The 23,910-nt window shown below is 47.2% G+C and overlaps 1 protein-coding gene across 1 annotated transcript in view; it reads left to right on the top strand.

Moving 5' to 3' along the window:
• Positions 1–22,146, top strand: part of FHOD3 (formin homology 2 domain containing 3) — a 403,414-nt gene extending 381,268 nt beyond the window's left edge. The window contains 3 exon segments of the mRNA XM_077753850.1: positions 4,055–4,229; positions 11,575–11,736; positions 21,561–22,146. Coding sequence (XP_077609976.1) covers positions 4,055–4,229; positions 11,575–11,736; positions 21,561–21,643 — 420 coding nt within the window. The 3' untranslated portion in view covers positions 21,644–22,146.
• The last annotated feature ends 1,764 nt before the right edge of the window (positions 22,147–23,910 follow it).

The following is a 23,910-nucleotide window of genomic DNA, read 5'->3' as shown; positions in this document are numbered from 1 at the left end:
TTCTTCTTTCTCTGTTTCTAAAATGCAAAAGGCATCCTTTCTCAAAATCCAGGAGTCCTCCCAGCTAAAGGTCAGTATTAAGTAATTCCTCATCCTTGTGCCCTGAAGTAGTTCCAGACAAAATGGTGACCTAGACAAGGCAGCACAAGACAGCGGTGGCCCTACTGTCATCATACTCAAGATGGGCTGCAAGAACTCAGGCTATCAGTCCCATGGCCTCCACATCCGGGGACAGTGAGGAGGTCTCCTGACCTTGAAAATGAACCAGCCAGTCTTTTTGTTTGTTTGTTTAGCAACAAAATGGGTTTGTTTGGGAATGGCAGAGCAATTGCAATTTGGGACATGTAGGCTATGACAAAACCATAGGGCAAGTCCAGAGGCCAAAGGAAAGGAACATTACTTTATAGACAAAAGAGGAAATTGGGAGAGGCTACTTCCAATGAGAAGTCCATTAGAAAAAAGTGAGAGTTTGGGCGGTGGTGGTTTCTCACTGGCTGTGTTGTGGCGGTCTCTCATTGGCTGGGCTGTTGCCAGGCAAGGAGAAAAATCTTCATCTCTCTTGCTGGGGTACTAAGATAGCCTTCTTCCTGTTGGTGGCTGCAATTGATGACAGCATTAAGGCATGAGAGCTCCCCCTTCTGGCTTCCAGACTGTTTTAAACGTTTTGTTCAGTTTCTCAGGCATTTAACTTCCATTAACCCTAGCTTCCTCTTCTATAAAAAGGGAAAGCTACTTACTTTGGGGGATGTTGAGAAGACTTGAAATTTTGTATAGGTAACACCTTACACATGTGCTAATGGTGACAAAATGCCAATCATCCCGGTTAAATAAATAAGCTTTAAGGTAGAAATAAAAACAGAGCAGGATCTTACCGCTGAGTGTGGTGCTATTTGCCTGGGGGTGGTGTGGAGCATGGTGAACCAGAAGCATTTTGTCATTTCAGCTCCTGAAAGTGTCTGTTCTCAAAACTCTTGTGTCTGATCTGTATGCCTGGCCTTGTAACCTCAGTGGAAACACAGGTTAAATTGAGGGTGTGTTTAATCTAAAGTCCAGAGATAGGCATAACTTTCACCCTCAGTTTATCTTTTTTTTTAATTTAAATTTAAATTTTATTTTTGAGAGAGACAGTGTGACAGGGGGAGGGCTAGAGAAAGAGAGGGAGAAACAGAATTTGAAGCAGGTGCCAGGCTCTGAGCTGTCAGCACAGAGCCTGTCATGGGGCTCAAACTCATGAACTGCAAGATCATGACCTGAGCCGAAGTCAGCACTTAACTGACTGGGCTATCCAGGCACCTCTGCCCTCAATTTATTGTTAGAAAAGAGATTTTTTTATTTAAAAGTTACTTAAAGAAGTTTATTTGGTGATAATTAAGTTTGGCATGTAGGCCCAGAAAGCCTCCATGAGGGGCAGGTAAGAGTTTTAGAAGAGCTGAGTTTTGTGTTTCTGAGGAGAGGGTAATAGGACCCATTCTGCTTGGGCAGTTCTGCCTGTTTCGTCCTCTCCGTGTGTGGAAGGATCTGGCAGCCTAGGCGGGGAGGGCTCCAGTGCTCAGGATGAGAGGGAGGACAGTCGGTGACAGACAGCACCAGGCAGATGGAGGCTGGCCCACTTGCAGAGGCCCTGAGGCCCGGCCGGCTGTGGTGGGTACCACAGGACGTGGCTAGCTGAAGAGCAGGCCACAAGGCTGGGAGCCAGCTCTGCAGCTGCCCGGAAACCAGGCCCTCAGCCCTTGGGCGGCCTCGGGAGGTTGGTCTGGAGCCCCACCGATTCCTCCTGACTTTGGTCGGAACTGGCCTTGGGGCTCACAGAGGGAATGTCTGGATGAGGGCAGGAGGGCTGTGCAGTCAGGGCCTGGCAGCTCCCAAGTCAGTAGGGGGCACCCCGGTGGCCAGTTTCTTTATTTGGACTCTGGTGGGACATTGAGATGCTCTCCTCTTTGTTGACTTCTGTACCATCTAAGAATCCCTTCTGTCTTTTCCGTCCTGTCCTGTCCTCTTGGGCAGACTGATGAAGAGGATGAAGTGGAGGTAGGACTGTTTATAAACATAAAGAACGCCACGTTTGACCTCCCCAGGCGTGCTACAGAGTCTAACTTACCATAAGTGGCATGCGGCATCCGCACCATTCGATGCTCTAAACCATGCATGGTTGTTTTCTGGTTGCTGTCCGTGTGATCACTAACCTCCTGACGTGGGTTCCCATCATGCTGTGTGTGCCAGGAATCAAGGGTTAACTGCACTTTCCAAGCCATCCCTGAGTCCCAGGCCCTGTCAGGAATGGCAAGTTCTAATATTGGAAGTACTCTCCAGTATTGGAGAAGAGGACAGGGCATTTTCCCTCCAGCTCCCCGTCTGGGCGTTTTGGCAACTCAAATAGGAGAACTGGATTCTAGAACAACCATGGAAAGAGCCTTAAAACCAAAGAGGAAGTGGGATAGTAGGGACAGAAGCGGTCCCCTCTCATGGGCAGCCTTTGGCTTGTGCCCATTTTCTCTACTGGAATCCATCATCGGGTTCGTTGGGATTCATGTGTGCAGGGGTGGGGTGACAGGGGTTCCTCATCCTGGGTCGGGTGCAGATGACAGAACCAGAGACCAAGTGAGGCCTATGGGCCCCAGGAGATGGGGAGGGAGCAGTGCAGATGGCACAGGCAGATGCGTCCTGGGCTCTGTTGCCATGGCCGAGATGCTCGGTGAAAAGAGGAAGCCAGGAAAAAAAATAAAAAGGGGGGCGCCCGGGTGGCTAAGTCGGTTAAGCGTCCGACTTTCGCTTAGGTCATGATCTCGCGGTTCGTGGGTTCGAGCCCCACGTCGGGCTCTGTGCTGACTGCCAGCTCAGAGCCTGGAGCCTGTTTCAGAGTCTGTGACTCCCTCTCTCACTGACCCTCCCCTGCTCACGGTGTCTCTCTCTCTCTCCTAGAAATAAATAAAATATTAAGAAAAAAGAAAAGAAAAAAGGAAGCCAGGAATCTGTAGAGCTGCCCTTTGCAAACATTACTCTGACTTTCTCTTTCTCACCCAGATGCTGGGCCTTGTGTACATAAGGCCCAGCGTTCTAGCATACCTCTTCTAAAACACAGAAATCCTGATTCTTTGCTCAGCTACCATCAGACAGTCTCACCACATACATACACTGCATGTTCAAACAACGACACTTCTGACACAGCCAGAAGTAGCAAGCGTTGCCAAACTCAGTTTCAGCATGAATTTCTACGTCATGTTCTGGTCGGGCCCTGCAACTGATTCCCTTGGGGGCCTTTGGCAAGTCATTGAACCTTGGAGGGCTTCAGTTTCCTTCTCTGTAAAGGGAGATGGAACTAGATCTGGAAAGATTCTGCGACCAAATCCCACTTTTTCAGCCATCGTAAGTGATAGATACGAAAATTTTAACTGCTGTCTGGTGCTAATTTTTTTTTAATGTTTTATTTATTTCTAGGAGAGAGAGAGAGAGAGAGACAGCATGAGCAGGGAAGGGTCAGAGAGAGGGGGAGTCACAGACTGAAACAGGCTCTAGGCTCTGAGCTGGCAGTCAGCACAGAGCCCGACGCGGGGCTTGAACCCACGAACCGCGAGATCATGACCTAAGCGAAAGTCGGATGCTTAACCGACTAAGCCACCCAGGCGCCCCTGTCTGGTGCTAATTTTTAAAAAATCGTCTCAGTAATGTGATTAACTGGGCATATTTTAATTCTCATATCAGGGCTTTGGGGTTGGAAACATTTATTTTCTGAGTTCTTTCCAGGGTGGATGCCAGTCGTCCCTAGCAGCAGCCACTGAGGGCATCCGCAGTGAGCCGGGACAGCCTCTAAAGTGGAGGGATGGGCATGGTCCTTCTGGGACCAGGGTTTTTCTTTCTGATCAGAGAACTTCCAGTATACATGGATGTGTGTGTGTCATTGGCTCACCGACAGCCTCAGTGACTGCCCTAACGACTGTATCTGCAGAATGCACAGAAACCACAAAGAGATAGGTTTTCCTCAACTAAACGTTTTGTAAGCTTGAGTTGGCTTTTGGGGGAGTTGCCTTGCACCCTAACGCCTCCTTTGGCCTTGTAGTCTGGCAAGTTCTCCGGCAGTTCTGCGGCGCCTCTGAGCCAGCCGCAGGGCCTGAGCTACGCGGAGGACGCCACCGAGCACGAGAACATGAAGGCCGTGCTGAAGACCTCGTCACCCGCCGTGGAGGATGCCACCCCAGTGCTGGGCGTCCGCACGCGCAGCCGAGCAAGCCGAGGTAGCGTCCGGGCCCGGGGGCGGCCGAGGGGGGACTTCCCCACATGACCACCGCGGGGACCCGGGACCCAGCATGAAGGCACGGATGGCCGCGCCCAGGGCGGATCTGCCCAGGGCCTCCGACTCCCCGGGGCCTCTGCGCTGACGCGCACCCTTCCTTCCGCCCACCTTGGTGACCCACTGCGGTACTTCATCCCAGAAACCAAGCACACCTCCCAGAAGTGTGGCTGAATTCACACGTGGGGACTGTGATTAGGAATGAATCCTTAGGGGTTGAAGCTGGGGCAGTGAGCTACGGCCTCGGGCCAAATTGGGCCAGAGGCATATTTTGTAAATGAGGTTTGCACTAGAACACAGCCAAGTGTACCCCTTTGTGTGTTGTCTGTGGTGCCTGAACACGGCAGTGGCCCAGCTCAGTGCTGGTAGGAGAGACTGTGAGGACCATAGAGCCTAAGGTTTTCGTAAGCTGGCCCACGTAGAAAAAGTGTGCTGGCCCCTGGATTAAAGCACTATGCCGTTTGGGGGCGCCTGGGTGGCTCAGTCGGTTGGGCATCCGCCTTCGGCTCAGGTCATGATCTCAGGGCTCCTGGGTTCGAGCCCTGCGTCGGGCCCTGTGCTGACAGCTAGCTCAGAGCCTGGAGCCTGCTTCAGATTCTGTGTCTCCCTCTCTCTCTGGCCCTCCCCTGCTCATGCTGTCTCTGTCTCTCAGAAATAAAACATTAAAAAAAATTTTTTTAAATAAATAAAGCACTATCCCTTTTTGCCTTTTCAAATCTTTAGAGGCAATGAAGAAATGAAAACTGAAGACGATAAAGACAGATAAGAGTTTCCAGATTTGTTTCATAACTTGGAAGGGATGTTTTATTTTAATTACGAACTAAAGTGCATTTTTCATCTGAGAACGTTTACTGGTGTTCCCTGATCTAGTCTGATAGATAACCACCCGAGCCCCTCCTCACTTTCCTCCCTGCCTGCAAGACGTGGACCACGCATATCATGCTGTCGCTTCAGGCCCTGCGTGGTCCGGCAGCCTGTCTGCGCACTTGACACCACCCTTCTCAGCACCCGTGTCTCCCCGAGCCCCCTCTGCTGTTCATGCCGTCCCCTTTTCCTCTGCCTGTCCGGCCCCTCTTCACCTCCAGAATCCGCCACCTCTGTCCTCCTCCCCAGCTCACTGGGCCACGCCTTCCTCCCACGTGCTCCGGAGCCCCCAGGTCAGGCTGCCTAAAGACGACACACTTTATCCCTAAAGAGAATGGGCTCCTGGAGGACAGGCTTTCTCCTCTTGGTGTTTGCTTAGCACATACACTGCGAACGACTAGCTGAAAGCATATCATTATTGTCCAAGCTGGGGTGCCCTGGCATGTGACAGCAGTACCAGTAGTAATCATACTGGGTAAGAAATAGAACAGGCCACGGAAACTGGGCTGTGGGTTGGCTGCCACATCACAGAAACTCAGTAAAGAAATGAGTGCATGCAGTGCCCATCAGGCGCCCTCCCACGCTCTGGAGAACATTGGGACTCACGAGATGACAGATGGCAGCTAGAACGTGAAGTTGTGAGCTGGAGGAGGCCCTGAGAAGGCCCTTCAGTGACTTTTAATGGCTTTGTTGACTGAGCAGTATTTTTGGAATTTTGCTATTGTCAACTCTGTTAAATATATATAAAAAATAACGATAGTAACAAGAACTTTGACATAAAAGACAAAATACATGCAGTTTCCAGTTTTCTTTAGAAGAAAGTGGGTCACACGTTGCGTATGGTTTCTTGGAGCTTCTTGTCAACCCAAGGACCACAAGCTGCCTTCCAAAGAGGAGGCTTGACAGGGCTTCCAGGCAGGGCTCCAGGTCCCTAAGGCGTGTGTGGGACTCCCTAGCGGAGCTGCACTCAGGCTTGTTACGAAATTACCACATGTGTTTCTTACTTCATGTGAGTTCAGTATCACTCTAGCTCCTTTGTCTGTTTCTTCATGCTGGACTTTGGTCTTTACCCTTTTCGTGGGGTTTTTACTTTGATATGCAGCTAAGAATATGCCAGAAAAAGGGCTGCCTCCCTCCACCCTTGCCCCAGTGTTATCCTGAGACACAGACAGCAAAGTAGAAAAGTCCTATCTTCTACAACCTTGATTCCCCCACTATACTTCACATACTTCCTATATTATTCATCAAAGAATCAAAGATTGGGCCCTCTGGGATTTGGCTTTTCCAACCCCCCTGACTTCTTAGGTAGTCTTGGATGTGGAATTAGGAGAAAATAAATGAATATTCTGCTGTAGCAATGAAAGGGCTGCCTTTTGGTGACCAGCAACAGAGAGAACCAGCTGTGAAGAACCACAGCCCTGACTACTCTCTTGGGTATGTTCTGATTGTCTGATTTTCTAAGGAGAGGTGTCTTTTTCTTAGCCAATGACATCTATAAAAGACCCTCGATTTTTCAGAAAAGCCAAGTAGTGACATGGAGAAAGAATGTATAAACAAGAAAGAATCTAAGAACAGAGAAAAAAGTGTTGAATGTGAGATGGTCAAGAAAGTAGTATCATTAAATGCATAGCAGTAGAGACTGACATTCTCAGTGCTGCTTTTATGAAGCATGGAACAAGGAGAAGAATAAATAAAACAGCTTTGCAGTGTGGTGGGGTATGTGGAAGGGAATCATTTATACACGTGATACTCAAAAAGGGCTAAGACATCACATCCCATGGATGAGTCTAGACTCTCTGGGACCAGCAGCTCTTGTACATTTTGTGTCCTGGCCTACACATGGCCACCAGGAAGGGGAACATTAAAGCCTGCATGGAGTTGACCACAGACATCAGGGGTCTTGAGCCTTAGACCTTGGTGGGTGCAAGGGTAGCCGATGGAAGCCATCTGCGGAGATGGAGCCTAGTTTGTCTAATGGACCATAACAGACTGTGCTAATTTTAAAAGAGAAAGAGATGAGAGAGGTAGGCTGTCAGTTTCTCTGCACATTCAGGGACTTCTGCTTCCAGATGGCACATAGTACTGAGTGGCAGGACACCACTCCTGCTGAAACAACTAGAAAATTTGTTTTACTATAATGGCAAAAGCTTTCTCTCAAAAGATCTCAGCAAACTGTGAAGGGAAAGAGGACTGGACAAACTAGAATTGTAGATGAGCTGAGAGTGCCTCTCCAGGACCATTTGCCAAATCTGGGCATAGACCCGAGATGTGGGCCTGTCATGGGCAGGGAGACTCATTGTAGAGAGAAGTCAGCAGAATGTCTAATAGCCATGTGAGTCAGCATACGAGATGGGAAGTAGAGGGTCTCCGAACTCCAAGGCTGTTTTCTCCATGAGACATTTGCCAAGTGCTGGGGCAGCATGAGGAAGGGGAGGTTGGGTCAGAAAGGCTGGAGGAAATCTCCTGTAGGCTTCAAGGTCTGAGGAAACAAAAAAAAAAGCTCGAGTAAGCACCTTCAGCAAATACATACAGGTGTTTAAACACAGAGGTGGACTGATTTCTTCATTAAAACTAGAGTCTGGTCCCAATGCCATTCAGTACGTCACCATGTCTGCTTAACAGAGAAGAGTGAAGGCTGGGGGAAATGACACCGATTCTGGTCTCTGCATCCTTCTGTACACAAAGTCCAGTGCACAATCCCAATTACAAGCCAAGAGAATAAGAAAATGTGCCCGACAAGGAAAAGGAGACACAAGCAGCAGATCCACAGGTGATCCAGATGTTGAAATTTGCAGCCATAGTTGAACCGTTACAAATGTTAACACAAAGGAAATTCTAGACAAATTGACTACAAGGTGGATAGTTTCAGCAGGAAATTGGAATTTATTTTTAAAAATAAATGCACATTCAAGAACTGCAAAAGAAATGTCTGAAATAGGAGCTCATTGATTGGGTTTAACAGCAGACTCATCCCAGCAAAAGAAAGGATTAATGACTTCAAAGACGAGTTGTTAGAAAATGTACAAAGTGAAGTGTAGGAGAAAATGGAAAGAACAGAACAAAGTGTAAAAGGAATGAGGCACACCGTCAAATGGTGTAACCTCTGTATAATTGGAGTAGCAGAAGAAGATGGATAAGAAGCAATAATTGAAGAGGTAAAGGCTGAGAATTTCCCAGTGCTGATGATAGATAGCAGCCCCTATATTTAAGAAATGTAGCAAACCCAAGGAGAATAAATAAAAGAAAACCGTATCTCGTATAATGTAGGCAGACAGAAAAAAAAAAACAAAAAAAACCCCAAAACAAAAAAAAAAAAAAAAAAAAAACCCCAAAAAAAAAAAAAAAAAAACAACAAGATAAAATCTTTTAAAAAGCCAGAGGGAAAAGATAGATTACCTTCTAAAGTACGGCAGTCAGGATGATGGCTCACTGTTAACAGAAGCTATGGAAGTTAGAAGAAAGTGGAATGACATCTTCAAACTGCCAAAAAGAAAAGCTTTAAACTTAGAAGTCTATATCCGGGGAAGTTCTTTCAGAAACGAAGGCAATCTTGTATTATACTAAAATATAATCTCTATTTTGATGTAATTGTTTCTCTTTTAGACTATTTCTTTAGGTTAGATTCTTAAAGGAAAAAATAAATTACAGGGTTTTCTTTCAAACTACAGTCTACATTGTTTCTCTTTTACCTGAAGTATAGTTGATACACAATGTGACATTAGTTTCAGGTGTACAACATTGTGATCCAGCAAGTCTAAATTATTCACATATTTTTAAAAATCAAATCAAAGTGATTTGGTGCTATCATAGTCTATAATACTTCATTCCATCTACTTCATCTCAGTATATAAATATCTCATTAACTCTTGGGAGACTGTGGTGAGCCAGTGGCCCTTTGGGTCTGTAAAAGGTATGGGCAGTGTTTCCCTGATGGCTCTCTATGTGTGGGCGCAAGGGTTCCAGGAGAAAAAAGCCACGCACACACAACCAACCTGTACATGACCAGGAAAAATGTATATAAACAGCTATCAGGAAGGAAAGTAACCAAGGAGGGGGGGGCTAAAAAACAGGACCAGGACTGAGGTCATGAAAGAATGACATCATCACAAAACTGAGTCTGGCGCTCCTGAACATATGGCACCATGTTCCTTCGAAACATCTCCTGACACATTACAGTGAAAGCAGCTCTCTGGGGACGTAGAAGATGGGAAGCATAGGTAATTCCCAATAGGAAGATCAGATGACGCCTTCATTTTTTTTTGGCCCAGTCCTCCAGGAATGTATTATGAGCAAATGCAGTTGATTGAAATTTGTGTGTTTGGGGAAGGGTAGTTTGGCATTTTAAAATGAAACACAGAATTAGGAATCAGTAGGGAAAAGGGAAAACAGGAGCTGGCTGGGCAGAACACAATTGCACCATTGATGGCTCCATCTGCTCTGAGGAGGACCGTCGTTCGGAAGCTCTGAAGGGTCCCAGTGTGACAGCTGTGTCCGCGGGAGTCCTGCCTCGAGTTAGACCACCTGGGCCATCCTGAGAATGCAGAAAAATTCAGCAATTTCCAAAGTTCTTTTCTGAGGGCAAACTATTTTTATTTTTTTATTTTTTTTTTCAGGTTCATTTTATTTATTTATTTATTTTACAAATAGTTTATTGTCAAGTTGGTTTCCATATAACACCCAGTGCTCATCCCCACAAGTGCCCTCCTCCAGAGGGCAACCTATTTTTAAAGGATCTTATGATGTTGAAAAAAATCTAGTCTGATGGGAGCAAGTGGATCAAGTGCCTTTGGGCATAAGCAGAGAAAGTACAATTTACTGTTTTCGTACGTGCCAGTGCTGTGGCTGCGCTCCCATTCGTGAAACAAACGTTTGAAATCACACCAGTGACAACGCAAACACTGTCACCAGAAAACATATGGGCCTGTGTAGCCACAGGTCTCCGATACGTGCTGGTGGTGTGGCCCCGGGATTCCGACTCCTTTTGCAAAGTGTGAATTATTTATGCACGCGCTTCAGCGATATGCATTTTACTGGCAGAAATTATAACCAAATGATAGCATATTACGTATTTACTGTAAAATTTTACCCACAAACATTTCCACAAAACTCCCAGTCTATTCAACTGTGACCAGCTATTCTCAGCTATTGCATTCAGAATCCAAACGCCTAAAGTTTTTAAAAAGTAGTATGGGAATAGAACTCAAGAATTTAAGATCTATGTTTGCTAACATTTTTTTTTTTTTTTTTTGCCTGTGGTTTAAGAAACGCTGACGACTATTCAGCTTCAGCTGGACCTTAGGCTCTGAATGGTGTCCTGTAGGCATTGAGTCTGAGAACGCCCACCTACAGGCTTTTGAAGTTGTGTGTTTATTACAAAGGGCGGTGTATGTGGAGGAAACTCACAATTTTGAGCACATTGTGCATCTTTCTTCTTACAGAAGCACGTTTCCCATCTTAGAGAAGAGATTTACAAGGAAGTTGATCTATCGCAAAGGCATAGTTCTTGCTATGCTAAAATAGCATTCATTTCTCACTGTCAAACATCACTGGGGAATGCCTGTTTGCATGACACTTTCTTCTTGCTCGTCTATAGGCAGATGCTTTTATGCCAGACTTAGACCTGCTCTGGTTTAATATATAGTTGTTTATAAATGTGTTTTCCTGGTCAAGGAGCAGGGTAAAATTTGTGTCAGCAACATCTTTGTTAGTTGAAGAAGGTTATCCTGTTATGATTTTTTTTTTATGTTTGTTTATTTTTGAGAGACAGAGTGCAAGCAGGGAACTGGCAGAGAGAGAGGGAGACACAGAATCTGGAACAGGCTCCAGGCTCTGAGCTGTCAGGACAGAGCCCGATGCAGGGCTCAAACTCACGAACGTCAAGATCATGACCTGAGCTAATGTCGGATGCTTAACTGACTGAAGCGCCCCTATCTTGTTATAATTTTTAAAGGTTAAGTAATCTAACGATAGACTGCCACAAAATCCATTGATTTCTGTTTAACTAGAAGAGAAGTTAGGAGTAGTTGACATTTACTGGACTCATACAGCCATGGATAGAGAGCTGAGTTAACACATATCTTTAGACATTACTGGACGTACATCACTGAGCATCTGTGATGCACTCTGGGGTGTGGTATCTGCTCTCCCACCATCTCGGGGCCTGTCGGGTAGGTCTTCAGGAGCTGCTACAGGATAGTATTAGGTAAGTGCTCCCAGTGCTCTGAGGGGGAGTTCAGTGCCTGAGGGGGGTAGCAGTCACAGGTCACAGAGATGCCCCCGGGGTGGGGGGCTGGTGAGTGTCCAGGACCTGCTGCTGTGATCCATTGCTGACAGAGCTCCATGCCTGGAAGAGCAGTGTTGGCATTTTCTCTAGTGTGTTCCTTCTCTCTGAGTACATCTCATTCTGCGGCTGTGTAATTCTTTAGGATCTGCTAGTTCATGGACTCTGGGAACCGATGACTCCCCTAACGTCACAGATGACGCAGCTGATGAGATCATGGATCGCATCGTCAAGTCGGCCACCCAGGTGCCCAGTCAGCGAGTGGTGCCTCGGGAGAGGAAGCGCTCCCGGGCCAACCGGAAATCTCGTAAGTGCCTTGGAGCTGGGGTGAGGGACTTGCCCTGCAGGGACCTGCCCTCCTGTATGCCCTGGGAAGGGTTGTCGCTGTGAGGCTGGCTCCAGCCAGTTGTTGGGCGATGCCTGGAGGGTCCACCCAAACTTGTCATCAACAGAAGGTTTCCTCTTGGACAGTAAACGTTGCTGTTGTGGAGGGGGGCGGGGGCGGGGAGGCCTGCAGCCACACCTGTCCAGCGTATTTGCCACTTCTGGGCAAGCCTCTCTCAATTCTCAATTTGTCCCCAGGAGTGTCCAAAAGACCCTGAACTATCTCTGGTGTGCAGGGGTGGGCATGGGGGGGCCACTGCCAAGTTGTGCTCCGGATGCTCTGCTGAGGCCATATTTCTGCATCAGGGGCCACTTTCTTGCTGAAAATGGCTTCCTCTGGGGATTCACTCCTACTCCCAAACATGTCAAAGGTGAAAAACAATGGCTATATGGTGTTTAGGGTGCTTTAAATACTTAATGTTAACCTAGGCTGACCAGTTTGTTTTTGTTTCTTTTCGGTCTAAATCAAAGGGACTGATTTCCCCCTTAATCCGAACCCACTGCCTACTCCTGGCCACAGAATGAAGGGGGTGGGGCTGCCTCCGCAGGCACCTTGCTGGCTCTCAAAGGGGCTGCTCCTGTAGAGAAACACAGTTCCTCTGCATTCTTGGACATGTGTGTGCATTAGCTATGACCCTTGCGTGTTTTAGGAGAGAGCTCAGCCCCCAAGATTGGGCCGGATGCTGGGTCAGTCAGGAGACCTCCAGGAATAAGGGATGGTGACTAGGCCAGGGAGTTATGACCCTCACAAGAAAGGAAGCCTGGTTCTGTCTGCCTGTACTGGCTCCAAAAAGTGAAAGGAGAGTGACTCCAGGTAGGCCGAGTTCAGTAAGAATTCAGTGTTTGAAGGCACCTTTGAGATTCACATGGGAGGTGAGTGGGGTTTGAGCTGCAGAGTCCAAGGGAGAGGGCTGGAGAACGGATGCCAGGCAAGGGGGCACCCTCACAGAGGTGAGCCTCGTTGGGCGCAAGACCTCAGAAAGGGATGTCGCATGACCCGGTGGCCCGGCCAGTCCCCCGAGGCCCAGGGTCCATGCTTCCTCACCTGGTTATATGTCTGTATTGGCAAAGAGCATAGGCCCTGCCCTCTGGCCTAGAGACACCCAGATTCTTAGAGAGACGCATAATGCACTGGGAAAAATAACACAGTCATAATTAATTTTCCTCTTCAATCTGGCCGGAGAGATATTTTGCCTGTTTTCGTGGCCGACTTCAACTCATTTCCTGTGGTACCGTTTTCATTCCAATCTTATGCAAAACAGCCGTATATTCTTTTTATGTAGCCAAACACGTTTTATTCTGCAATGCAGTTACTACAACAAATACAAGACTGCATGTATGTAAGTGTTTGTCTGCAGCGGGTTTAACTTATTAGCAATGGCACCATCAACAGAAATTTAAGATGGGGGAAAGTTATTGTGATTTCTATTTTTTTTTTAAATGTTTTTTATTTATTTCTAGGAGAGAGAGAGAGACAGCATGAGCAGGGGAGGGTCGGAGAGAGAGGGAGTCACAGACTCTGAAACAGGCTCCAGGCTCTGGTCTGGCAGTCAGCACAGAGCCCGACGCGGGGCTCGAACCCACAAACCGCGAGATCATGACCTAAGCGAAAGTCGGACGCTTAACCGACTAAGCCACCCAGGCGCCCCTATTGTGATTTCTATTTAAGAGGGATGACAAACTCCAGCTTTCTTGCAAGAGGTTAAAGGATAAGAAAAAACCTAGTTTGCAAAATCGATGTGAAGTTTCGTCGTGTGGGCCTCCCTCTCAAACAGCGCTGTATCTGATTTGATTGTTTAATGGTGGTGATGAGGCAAGTGGGTAATGAATAACCAGCGTATTTGTGCTATCATTCATTTGACTAATGGCTATAATAGTCCAGCTATTGTAGGAAACCAAACAGAATCCACCCCATAACCTAGAAATTTATGACCTGCAAGCTGCTTGAGGATCCTCCAAGATAATTAAATGTTTGCTTTCGTGTTTGATGCTGGTGACTCGGACTGCACACGCCAAAAGTCCTGCTAAGGCTTGAAATATGCAGCCAGTTGGGGCACGGTGAGGGCATCGTAATCGATTCGCAGGTTCCTGTGGCTCCGTGCTGCATTTCCAGCCTGTGACAATCCAGGTCTCTTTAAGTAAACTGTTTTGATTTTCCAGTTGATTTCTAGCCTGTGATATGATTGATCCAGTGCACTTCATGTGCTGCCCCAGATTCTGGCCTAGGTTTTCCGATTGGCTGGTGGATCAGACCGAGGGAGAACATTCTGCGAGATTCTTGGTTTTTTTTCGTACTTTGGTTTCTCATTTCATCATATTGGGGCATCTATTTTGTCCCAGGGCTATTTGTTCTCTTAGGCCTCCTTGATGTTGGCTTTCCCTAGAAAATCCTGAAGCTGAATGGCATTTGCAATTTCCTTACCAGTATGGTTCTGTAGGGTGGGCCCTGGTGGATGGTAAGGAGGGGGCGCTGCTCCCCATGTTCTTTTCTCTTGGAAAAGAAGTTTCTGCCTGGCTGGCTGTCTGCATATAGCCACTATCCCAGACTATCACAGAACAGAACAGAACAGGGGTTAGGGACTCACAGTCTGTTTTCTTTTCCCAGGGAAGCTGGGTCTTGTCCTCGTTGAAAGAGGCTGGGTCTGGGTATCATTTTCCTGTTGAGTTAGTTTCCTTTTAAGGTGGGGGTCTGGACCCTACCAGTGACATGACCATGAGTCTAGGCACAGAGCTGTATTTCTATAAAGATGTGATTACTTTGATATGATTCACAGGTAACTGACCCATTTCTTAGCTTAAGATCTTAAGGCTGGTCACCCTTAGAAGAATAATTTCTCAGTAGAAAGAGCCAGAAGTCCAGTTCCAAGGACTGCTGGGAAAGGAGCACAGAACTTTGATTTGATCTGACCCCCATGCCCCCAACTGTGACTGCCTCCTCATTGTGTCTTAAAGCTTTGACATTTGTCTTAAAGAGCATGTAACATATCTCATGTTGATTTACTGTAACTAAAATCTTGCTTCTTTTATAGAATTTTGAGAGATGTACTCACACTATTTGCTAAATAGAATTTCTTGGAGGAAGAAAATGATCAAACCTGAAAAATTATTGAATTCTGTTTTAGGGAAAGCGAGAGACCTGCCTCACAAAATAATGGATTCAGCCCTGGATCTGATCAGTACACAGCTTAGTTCAGTTGTCTCTAGGTCTTCAAAGTGGCACTTGAAAGTATCCAAGAATTCTCCCATTGAAGTTCCATTAAGACCAATTCCCTGCATTTTGTTTAGTTTTTTCTCACTGACTATGAATCAATTTTATATTCTTTTAGAGGGCAAGCTAACAATGGCAATATAACAGAGGCTTTAGAACTAATGCTTTTGCGATACAGTAAAATAAGACGTTAGTGGAAAGGATAAAAATTTCTCAAACTTTCGTCTTTTCCACAACAGCCTCATTCCTATTTACTCAGTGCCCTATTATTCTTAGAGCTCATTACAAATGAATGGGTCTTCCTCTAAAGATAACTGAGGGTGCCCACCCATGATCCCAGGACGCAGGACAGGAAGATAAAGAGAGGAAGTCCAAGAGAGGACCAAGGCCGTGGGCCAGGCCAGAGGTCAGGACTCTGCTGCAGCAAGCTCAGATAGAAGCTTCAGGTCAAACAGGCAGGTACAGGAAGAGTTTGGAAATGTTTTGTTGCATTGGCTCTCCGGCCTTTTCACATTCAGACAAATCACCCTCCCAAACTGGGAACTAGCACACTGGGAGAGAAGAGTCTGGCTCTTGTGTCTTCCCCCAAGGCAGGGTGCCAGGCATCCATTTGGCTCAGAGTGGAGGTTCAAGAGGAGGGAGAATCAATGAAAAGAGGAATCCGGGAATCTGTTTTTCTTGCCTCCAAGAGCTGTTCTGAGAGCAGAGCAGAGGGTTCCTGTAAAGGGACTTTGGAAAATGCCAAGCACCTTCCCCACAAGAAGTCACTGTATGTCTTTGCCTTCGCTGCCCAGTTCAAATAGAATCAGGTTCCATGTTTGGAATGTACACATTCATACAACAGAGAAGGCGATGGGGTGCCTCCTAAATTACCTGGCCTCACTGAGCCTCGGTCTGCTGCTACCCACTGAAGCCGGTGGTGCTACCTCGCAGGATGTCCTGAGCATTAAGTGAGGTGCCCGTGACAGGTTCCCACCGCTGCCCTCCCCAGCTCTGTCACACTGCTGCCAAGGGACCCCAGCCAGCTGGGAATATGAAGCTGCCTGCAGGTGCCTGGGCTGCTGTGCTGAAGTCACAGGAGAGCCCGTGCACAGAAACCACACCTATCCAGCCGTCGCTCCACTCCCATCAGCCATATCACTCCCCATCCACCACTGCCCACCTCACTTGGCCAGCCAGGATTAGACCAGACCCGCCATCACCTCCCTATTTACCCCCAGGGGCTCCATTTAATGGGTTTGTACCTGGGAACCGAAGGCTAGGTTGTCACCATGGTACTTGCCTGGCACATCTCTGATGGAGAGCCGCTGTGCTGGTCCTCATCTGGGAAGGGGTGGGGGGGCATTGTCCTGCCTAAGAAATAATGCTGAGAGCCCCAAAGTCTGTCAATCTTGAAGCCCCTTCCTTCTTGTCTGCAGAATTCCCCAAGTTCATGCCGGCTCTCCCACAAACAATGGAGAAAACTTGTTTTCTGACTCCATCCCTCACCCATAGCATACCTCATAGGAGGCAGGTCTCTTACATCTGAACTGAATGCTTTCTGGTTGGGGCCTGTCTAGGAGCGACAAAGTTTACTGGGGGGTACTAGATGAAAATGTAGCCATGGACTAGGCAGAGGTAGGTCTATAGGGCCAAGACCATGTCCAGACCAGTGGCTACAGAAAGCACCTGCTGCCATAAGTATTTCCAAGAGCCATCTCCTCACGGGTGAACTTACTTCTGGGTTAAGTAGAACTTAGAGACTTCAACTCTGTTGTCACAAATGCCATCACTTCCTGAGGGCCTGCCTCTCCCTGTTTCTCAGTTAGGCGGCAGTGAATTAAATCAGGCCTGCAAACCTGGCTGGCCTTTGGAATCTTCTGGGAAAGATTAAAATGCAACGTATGGGCCCCTCACTGAGACTCATGTTCAGTGCATCTGGGCTGAGTCTAAAGTTCAGTTTAAATCAATCAGGTCTGGGGACTTTTAATTTTTGTTATTGTTGTTCTGGGTTTGTTTGTTTATTTACTTATTTATTTAGAAAGAATTTTAGAAAAGTTGCCGAAAAGAGTACAGTTGCTTCCATCTTTCACCCAGCTTTCCCTAATGTTAACTGACACCTTGGACACCCTAGGACAATTTATTTGAACTAAGAAATTGACATTGGTGGATTTCACCAGTATTTCCAATAATGTTCTCTCTCTGTTCCACAGCCTTACCTAGGCTGTCCCATTGCATTGAGACATCATGTCCCCTCCGATGTGTGGGGGACATCCTAGGACCTTCACACTTTTTAAAAGTACTCGTCAGTTATTCCTTAGAATTCCTGTCAATTTGGGAGACCTCTGATTCTGATGGACAGTTTTATGTGGGGAAAAAAAAAGATGGAGGATGGAAACAAGAAAAAGAACTCAGATGGTTAAATAATAGACATTGACAAAACAAAACAATCCACTGTTCTTAACACAACAGAGCTTAAAACAGTTGCCTGTATTGAAGTCCAAAGAGGCATGACTGAACCCGCCATTTTGGCTCCATTCAGCAGACGGGTCACTTAGGGAACAAGGAGTAAATACATAGCAGTAGGCTAGTTACTTCCAACCACAAGATACATACATGTAAGACCTCTTGAAGTTCTGATATTAGTCCCTATAGTCCTAAACACTCTGTTCTCAGTATACTTGGTAGAAAATCTTTAGAAACCTGGGGGTTATAACAAAGCTAACTTACTTCCAAATTGGCATGACATACAAAAGACAGAAAAACCTATCTGTCGGTGATCTAAAGGTGAACGAATACAAACGGATTTCTGTCATATGGAAGGAAAACTCGGTGCATGTCCCATAAGATATGAAAAGTTCAGAGTGTGTCCTGCTGGCTTTGGCAGGATGGCGCTGCATCCAGGGTGGGGTATGTCTCCAGTGTCCCCGGCTCAAATCCTTCTGTGCCACTTCCTGTGTGCTCCTGGGCCAAGGACTTGACCTCTCTTTGCCATCTGCTCACTTGCTGGAAAAATAATAACCGGACACTTCCCGTAGGTTCCATAGATGGAATAATCCATGTTACCCCTCAGTAGATACAGGCTGCATCACTGTTATTCTCAGATTCAACTTGTTTTTGAAAAGAATCACCTGAGAGCCCTTTGTAGAATTAAAATCCCTTTCAGTTCTGGGGGTGAGAAGAGAAAAAGAGCTTATGGTTTTTCCCTGGGTCCCCAGACACCCCTGCACTGCATGTTGACAGTGGAGGTACTCCCGTGTCTGATCCCGCTGCTGTCACTGCCGCATCGTGAGAGCTGTCACAAGTGCCTGGGGCAAAGAGTGGCTGCTGGTGCCAGCGAAGTGACCCCTGCCATCTATGGAAGAGCTGCCAGGCAGACAGGGATAAACATTTCCACGGTCTGTTCTCTGTTAAGCGGCTGCGGGGAGGTGAGGCAGTCACATGTGACAGGCTGGGGAGCAGTTGCACTGCAGCCAGAGCGTTCAAGCGGGAAGCGGGGCTGGGGGTGTGTGTGCGGAGAGGGGCCCAGACGTGATCCTATCAGACATTCGTCAGCCTGCCCCCACCCCAGCACTTGAGAGATCCCCTATTTGCTAGAAGACTTGCTTCTATTGTACAGGTTCCGTAATCTGCCAGTGCCTTTGCTGGCCCCCTCATTTTCTTCTGTCCGCAGTCCTTTTTTGCCTTCCAGAAACTTTCTGAGAGTCAACACCCTATCGAGACGGTCTGCTGCCCTGAGCATTTAACCTCATACTATGCCCCTGTCAGCCCCCTGCCTCCATGACTGCGGTACTTGGCTCAGGGTAGAGGCTCAAATAACATTTGCGGGAAGGAAGGAGGGAGGGAGGGAGGAAGGGAGGGAGGAAGGACAGATGAACAGAAGGACGGATGGATGGATACCCGAAGAGGTCCTTTCTATGCGTAATTGGAATTGGAGCACAAAGCTGATTTCACCTGATTATCTTCATTTCAAACCTCTTTTCAGATGGTAATGTGAGTTAACGTTGACTTTTTAACAGAGGAAGGAGTCAGATTCTTAAGGTCTTTTAGGGGTTAATATGTTTACTATATTTATTATGAGGGAATTTATCTAAGTTGTCATGAAGTCCCACGGAAAGTAGGATTCCAGTAGTGGGACAGGTTTTTCTATGAATACCTTTGTAGGGACACATCTGACAAGAAAAGAGACCTAGTCGACGGCTGTGGCTTTTCCCCACAGCAGAGAACACCTGAGACCAGGCAGAAGGGGCACAGGGGGGTCCCAAGGGGTCTGGCCCATCAAAACTGAGAGTTGGCTACCAGGCCCAGGGCGCACCTTGTGTGCAGTCAGGCAGTGAGGCCAAGGTAGCCTTTGTTCTAGTCAGCTTTCTTCTGTTCTCTGAGCTGGTCTCAGGCTTGTCCAATGCCCATATCAGTTAGGAGGTTACTGCACACCCTATAAGGTGCCAAGGTCCTTATTCAAGTATTTACATGAACTGAACCGCACACCGCAGCTATAGGACTAAAGCAAATGTGTGACCACATGCTAAGGAAGCACCTTTAAATGCCCTCCTGTAAAATGCACGTCAGTTTGTGAAGACTTCTATTGTCATTTGGCCAGGCATGTATACCTAATGGCTCAAAGATTACAGTTCATAGACACATGTCCTTGCCACCTCCGTGGCTAATGAAATTTAAGATGCCCTGCTAGTGCAGCATGGACTTCTTCAAGGCACAATTTTGTGTTTTGGAGAGAGGTCTTTAGCAGTCCTTGTCAAGAATGAGAAATATTTTATCTTATTTTCTGCCTTATTAAAATTATCTTTCTTTAACAAACACTTGAAGGAGTGTTTAAAGAACATAAAAGGTTATTGCAAACTTGTATTTTTATTGCTGCCCCATAGAACAAATTCCATTACTCAGTTAAATGCAATCTGCCTCCAGCCAAGGCTCTGGAGCCAAACATTTTGTCTGGACGAGTTAGACAGTCTGGAGCCCAAGGGGCCAAGGTTGGGGGGAGGGTGAGCCAGTGCAGGAGTGGCTGCAGAGGGATGGCTCCAGAGCCCAGGACTAGGCTTGGGAATACAGTAGTGTGGGGTGGCATGATTTGAGGGTAACTTTTGCCACAGACCTTTGTGTCTCTTGTCAAGTCCACGTTTAATGTCTCTGAGTCTTCTATCAGTATTTCAGTTCTTCAAGTGCTGAGCACACAGTAGGTTTTCTATAAAGTATTTGTCAATTGACTAATTGATGGGTTAGGTGTTGGCTCCTGTTCAAAGAACTGATTCCTGGGAGAGAAGAAACCATTTATTGATAGTTAGACCTTGAACGTTCTACCAGATCCTTTCAGACCCTTTGTCTGCAGGCTAAGTAGGCTTTGGCCTGGGGGGGATGAGAAGGCAATGAATGGATTGTGGGGTTTGCTGGTAGAAACATGAACTGTGATCCTATTGTCTGTGCTCCCTGGTCACCGGGGGTGCAGGGAATTGGGCCTGGCACTGGAGGATGGGAAGACATGAAGAGTGAGCTTTACTTTCTCCACATTCTGATGAAGGGCCTGCCCTGTTCATCTCAGGTCCTTTGGCTGATTTGGGATTGAGGTAGATCCATTTCCATAACACATCTCTTGTGAAAATAGAGCAAATACCCCAGACTCCGTATGACCTTTTGTAGAGAGCAGGCCAGATACAATTTATACATGAAGGGAAATGTAATTAGGCAACCTTTCAAATGAAAGGACTTGTCTTGGAAGGGCCAGCTGCCTCCCCATTCACCCTTATCCAGCCTTTATTTTGATGTCAAAATTGATCAACACTAAACTATGGGAAAACCCATCATGCCAAGCTAAACACAAGCCAGTTCGTAGTCAGATGTGAGCCTTCCTCCACCTGCCAGTTTTAAGCCCCAGAGAAGAGGGTCAGTGGTCCTTCCTGAGCCTTGTGTGTTTCACACAGAACATGTAACAAATCCAGCCAGGAGTCTGGCACTTTGCTCCTTGGCGTGCAGCCCACAGGAGTCACTGGTCATTGTCTCCAGAGGCCCTTTGAGGAGTTGACACTAAGGCCCACAGTGTGCTCGTGGAGACCCTCAGGCTGCCTGCTGCCCTTGCCCTGTTCTGCTCGCACCTTGCTCTGCAGGGCCCGGACGTCACGGCTCATCCTGTAGATCTGTGGGGTTACCTTACCTAGTTCTTGCAGTCACTGGAACTTGCGTTTTCCTATGCTCTGTAATGACCGTTCCAGCTCTGATCCACTCCTTATGCTGGTCCACATGCCACCTGGACTTGACTATTGCACCTGTTTCTCAGAAACCTTGTAAGGGTGGAGCTCCCTTCTTTCCCTCTTACAGGGTCAGTGCCTCCACTTGGTCTTCAAGGCAGCCTCTTGCAGGCTGCATATTGTCCTGCCCTGGCAGACAGATGGCCAGGCGCTGCAGAAGCAGGGCGCAGCTGAGCATCTCTGAGCCCCTGACGACCCTGGGAATCCTTGGTGGGGGGGGGAGGGGCGGGCGGCTGACCACGAGCTGGCTGCTAACGCCCCCCTGTCTTCTCATCCCTTTGTGACCTGCGGCTGCTGCTGAAGTGCGAAGGACCCTCAAGAGCGGCCTGACTCCAGAAGAAGCCCGAGCTCTGGGGCTGGTTGGCACCGCAGAGTTGCAGCTGTGACACCTGTGGGCACCCTAAGAAGCGTGTCTGAGACTGTGCCAACTCCTGCTGGACAGAACCCCCCAGCTGGGGGGGGGAGTGAAGAGATTGGACATTAACATCCGAAGGTTCTGAAGGGGAGTGTCCACGTTGCTAGTGTCTGCACACGCCCACTGGGCATGGATGGGGCACTCTCGGAGGCTCCCGCACACACTTCCTTCATTGTGTCAGCTGTGTTTCTCTGGTTCCCTCAACACCTGGTTTAGTAGTTTCAATGCGTGACACCTTTTCTGTGCAAGGAGCCTATCACTCCTCTCACGGTTACTGTGGTCCTATGAGGCAGTTTGATTAGGCTCACAGACTGGGTCTATCCACAACACCAAACTATCCAGATGTAAACTCCAAAATTGTACACAAAAAGAAAGCACAGGTTGTTTACCGGTTGTGGATTTTAGATGTACTAAGTGTTTATACAAATTCATAAATGTACACCATGTTTCAAATACTAAATAAATAGAGTTTAATGCCGTAACTGGACACTTTTCTTCTCTTGGGTGTAGAGCCTTACACAGCTCTGCAGGTTCACCTCCTTCTCAATCAGCTAAACCTTTTCTCAGGTTCATCAGAAGGACCCTGGCTTGGAATGGCCTCCAGGCCCTTTGGCTTTCTTGTTGTTTTTTGTGCCTGTTAGCAGAGTGAGAAGTGCCCAATAATGTGTTCTTTGTGACTCCTTATTAATTAGGTGTGGTGTTTGTGGTGGGACATGTTAGCAATGACCTCATAGAGATCACCTTATCCATGAGCTTCGCTTTGGCCCATCATCATGCTAAAGCAAAAATTAGGGTAGTATTTACAAACTGAACTATTCTGCCACTCTCTCGCTTCTTGTGTAAACATTCATTTTCTCAAAAAGTAACGCTCAAAAAAGGGAAATTAAAAGTTTTGTCTACAGAGTGCCTCGGAGGGACAAATGTAGTCCTTGGCAATCGGGTACGGGTCATTAGAAACTAAGGCGTCCAGTGGGACAGGCATCACTCACGAGGGGCGATGTGACTACAGCGCATGTGGCCCAGCCTCCATAGGAACCCGTGTCACGCTCAGTGTTGCACGGTTCCCTGTGAAGAACGTCAGTCTCTGGAAAGAGGGAAAAGATAAACTGCTGCAGCAGGTATTTGGGGTCCGAAAGATCAAGCCATTAATTCCATCTTTGCATCACTTTTAAAACCTCTATGACTCTGTGTTCCTGAATCTGGGTGTTTGTGATTTATAGATAAGATGAAGTTGTGTTGTCTGAAGAGCTAAAGATAGGCTATTCACCCATAGGCCTCTGTGACTGTGTCCTCCCTCTTCCGCACCCCCACTCTCCTGGGAGACAGGACGCTCCTTCACGCAGGTATCGGTCAGAGGCTAGGTGAGCAACGTGAGCACCCCAGGAAGGCCTCGAATCGGCCAAGAGTAGGTCTGTATGTTACAGACAATTGAGTTTAATCACCTTATTGAAAAGGATTCATGTTTTTGTATGTTTTCTATGTTTTGAAAACTATTGATGTTTATTTTCTTATGGTTCTAAATAACGTGTAGTAATCTGATATGATTTTGTAGTTTGTCAGAGCATTTGCCTGTTACCTGAGCCCCGAATACAAAGACTATCAGTGCCGCTGGGGACTGGGAAGTGCAGACAGAGGGAAGATACATTCTTGTTGCACCCTGTGGTGATCAGATACTTTGTGTCCTTCCTGGAGGCCTCGGCCTTCTGCTGCGCTATTGCTTGGGAATAAAAGGTCACACTTAGAATGAGGTGACTGAATAAATCTGAAGGTAATTTTATTTTAGGGATTCTCAGAGGAACATTCTCAGAGGAAGCAGCCAGGGTTAACTAATTTCTTGGTGACAGCCAGGTAGGGAGAGAGACTCATTTTATTAAGAAGGTGGTTTAGTATTTTTTTAGTGAAATTGGAGGGTTATTCCTGTTGCTCATTTCCTCCCTCCTTGTTGCTCTTTACTCTGGCTGCCTCTGTTCGTATGTGCATGTGTTTACATTTTTTAATGTTTGTTTTTCTGTTTCTTCTTTTTTTTAATGTTTAGTTTTGAGTGAGAGGGAGACAGTGCGAGCTGGGGAGGGGCAGAGAGAGAGGGAGACACAGAATCTGAAGCAGGCTCTGAGCTGTTGGCACAGAGCCAACCCTACGTGGGGCTTGAACTCACGAACTGAGAGATCATGACCTGAGCCGAAGTTGGGCCCTTAACTGACTGAGCCCCCAGGCACCCCCATGTTTATTTTTATTTTT

This window comes from Crocuta crocuta, unplaced genomic scaffold, assembly GCF_008692635.1.
Source record: "Crocuta crocuta isolate KB4526 unplaced genomic scaffold, BGI_CrCroc_1.0 scaffold231, whole genome shotgun sequence".
NCBI classification, from domain to species: Eukaryota; Metazoa; Chordata; class Mammalia; order Carnivora; family Hyaenidae; genus Crocuta; species Crocuta crocuta.
The sequence above is the reverse complement of the archived record's forward strand: the minus strand, read 5'-3'. Positions and strand labels throughout refer to the sequence as shown.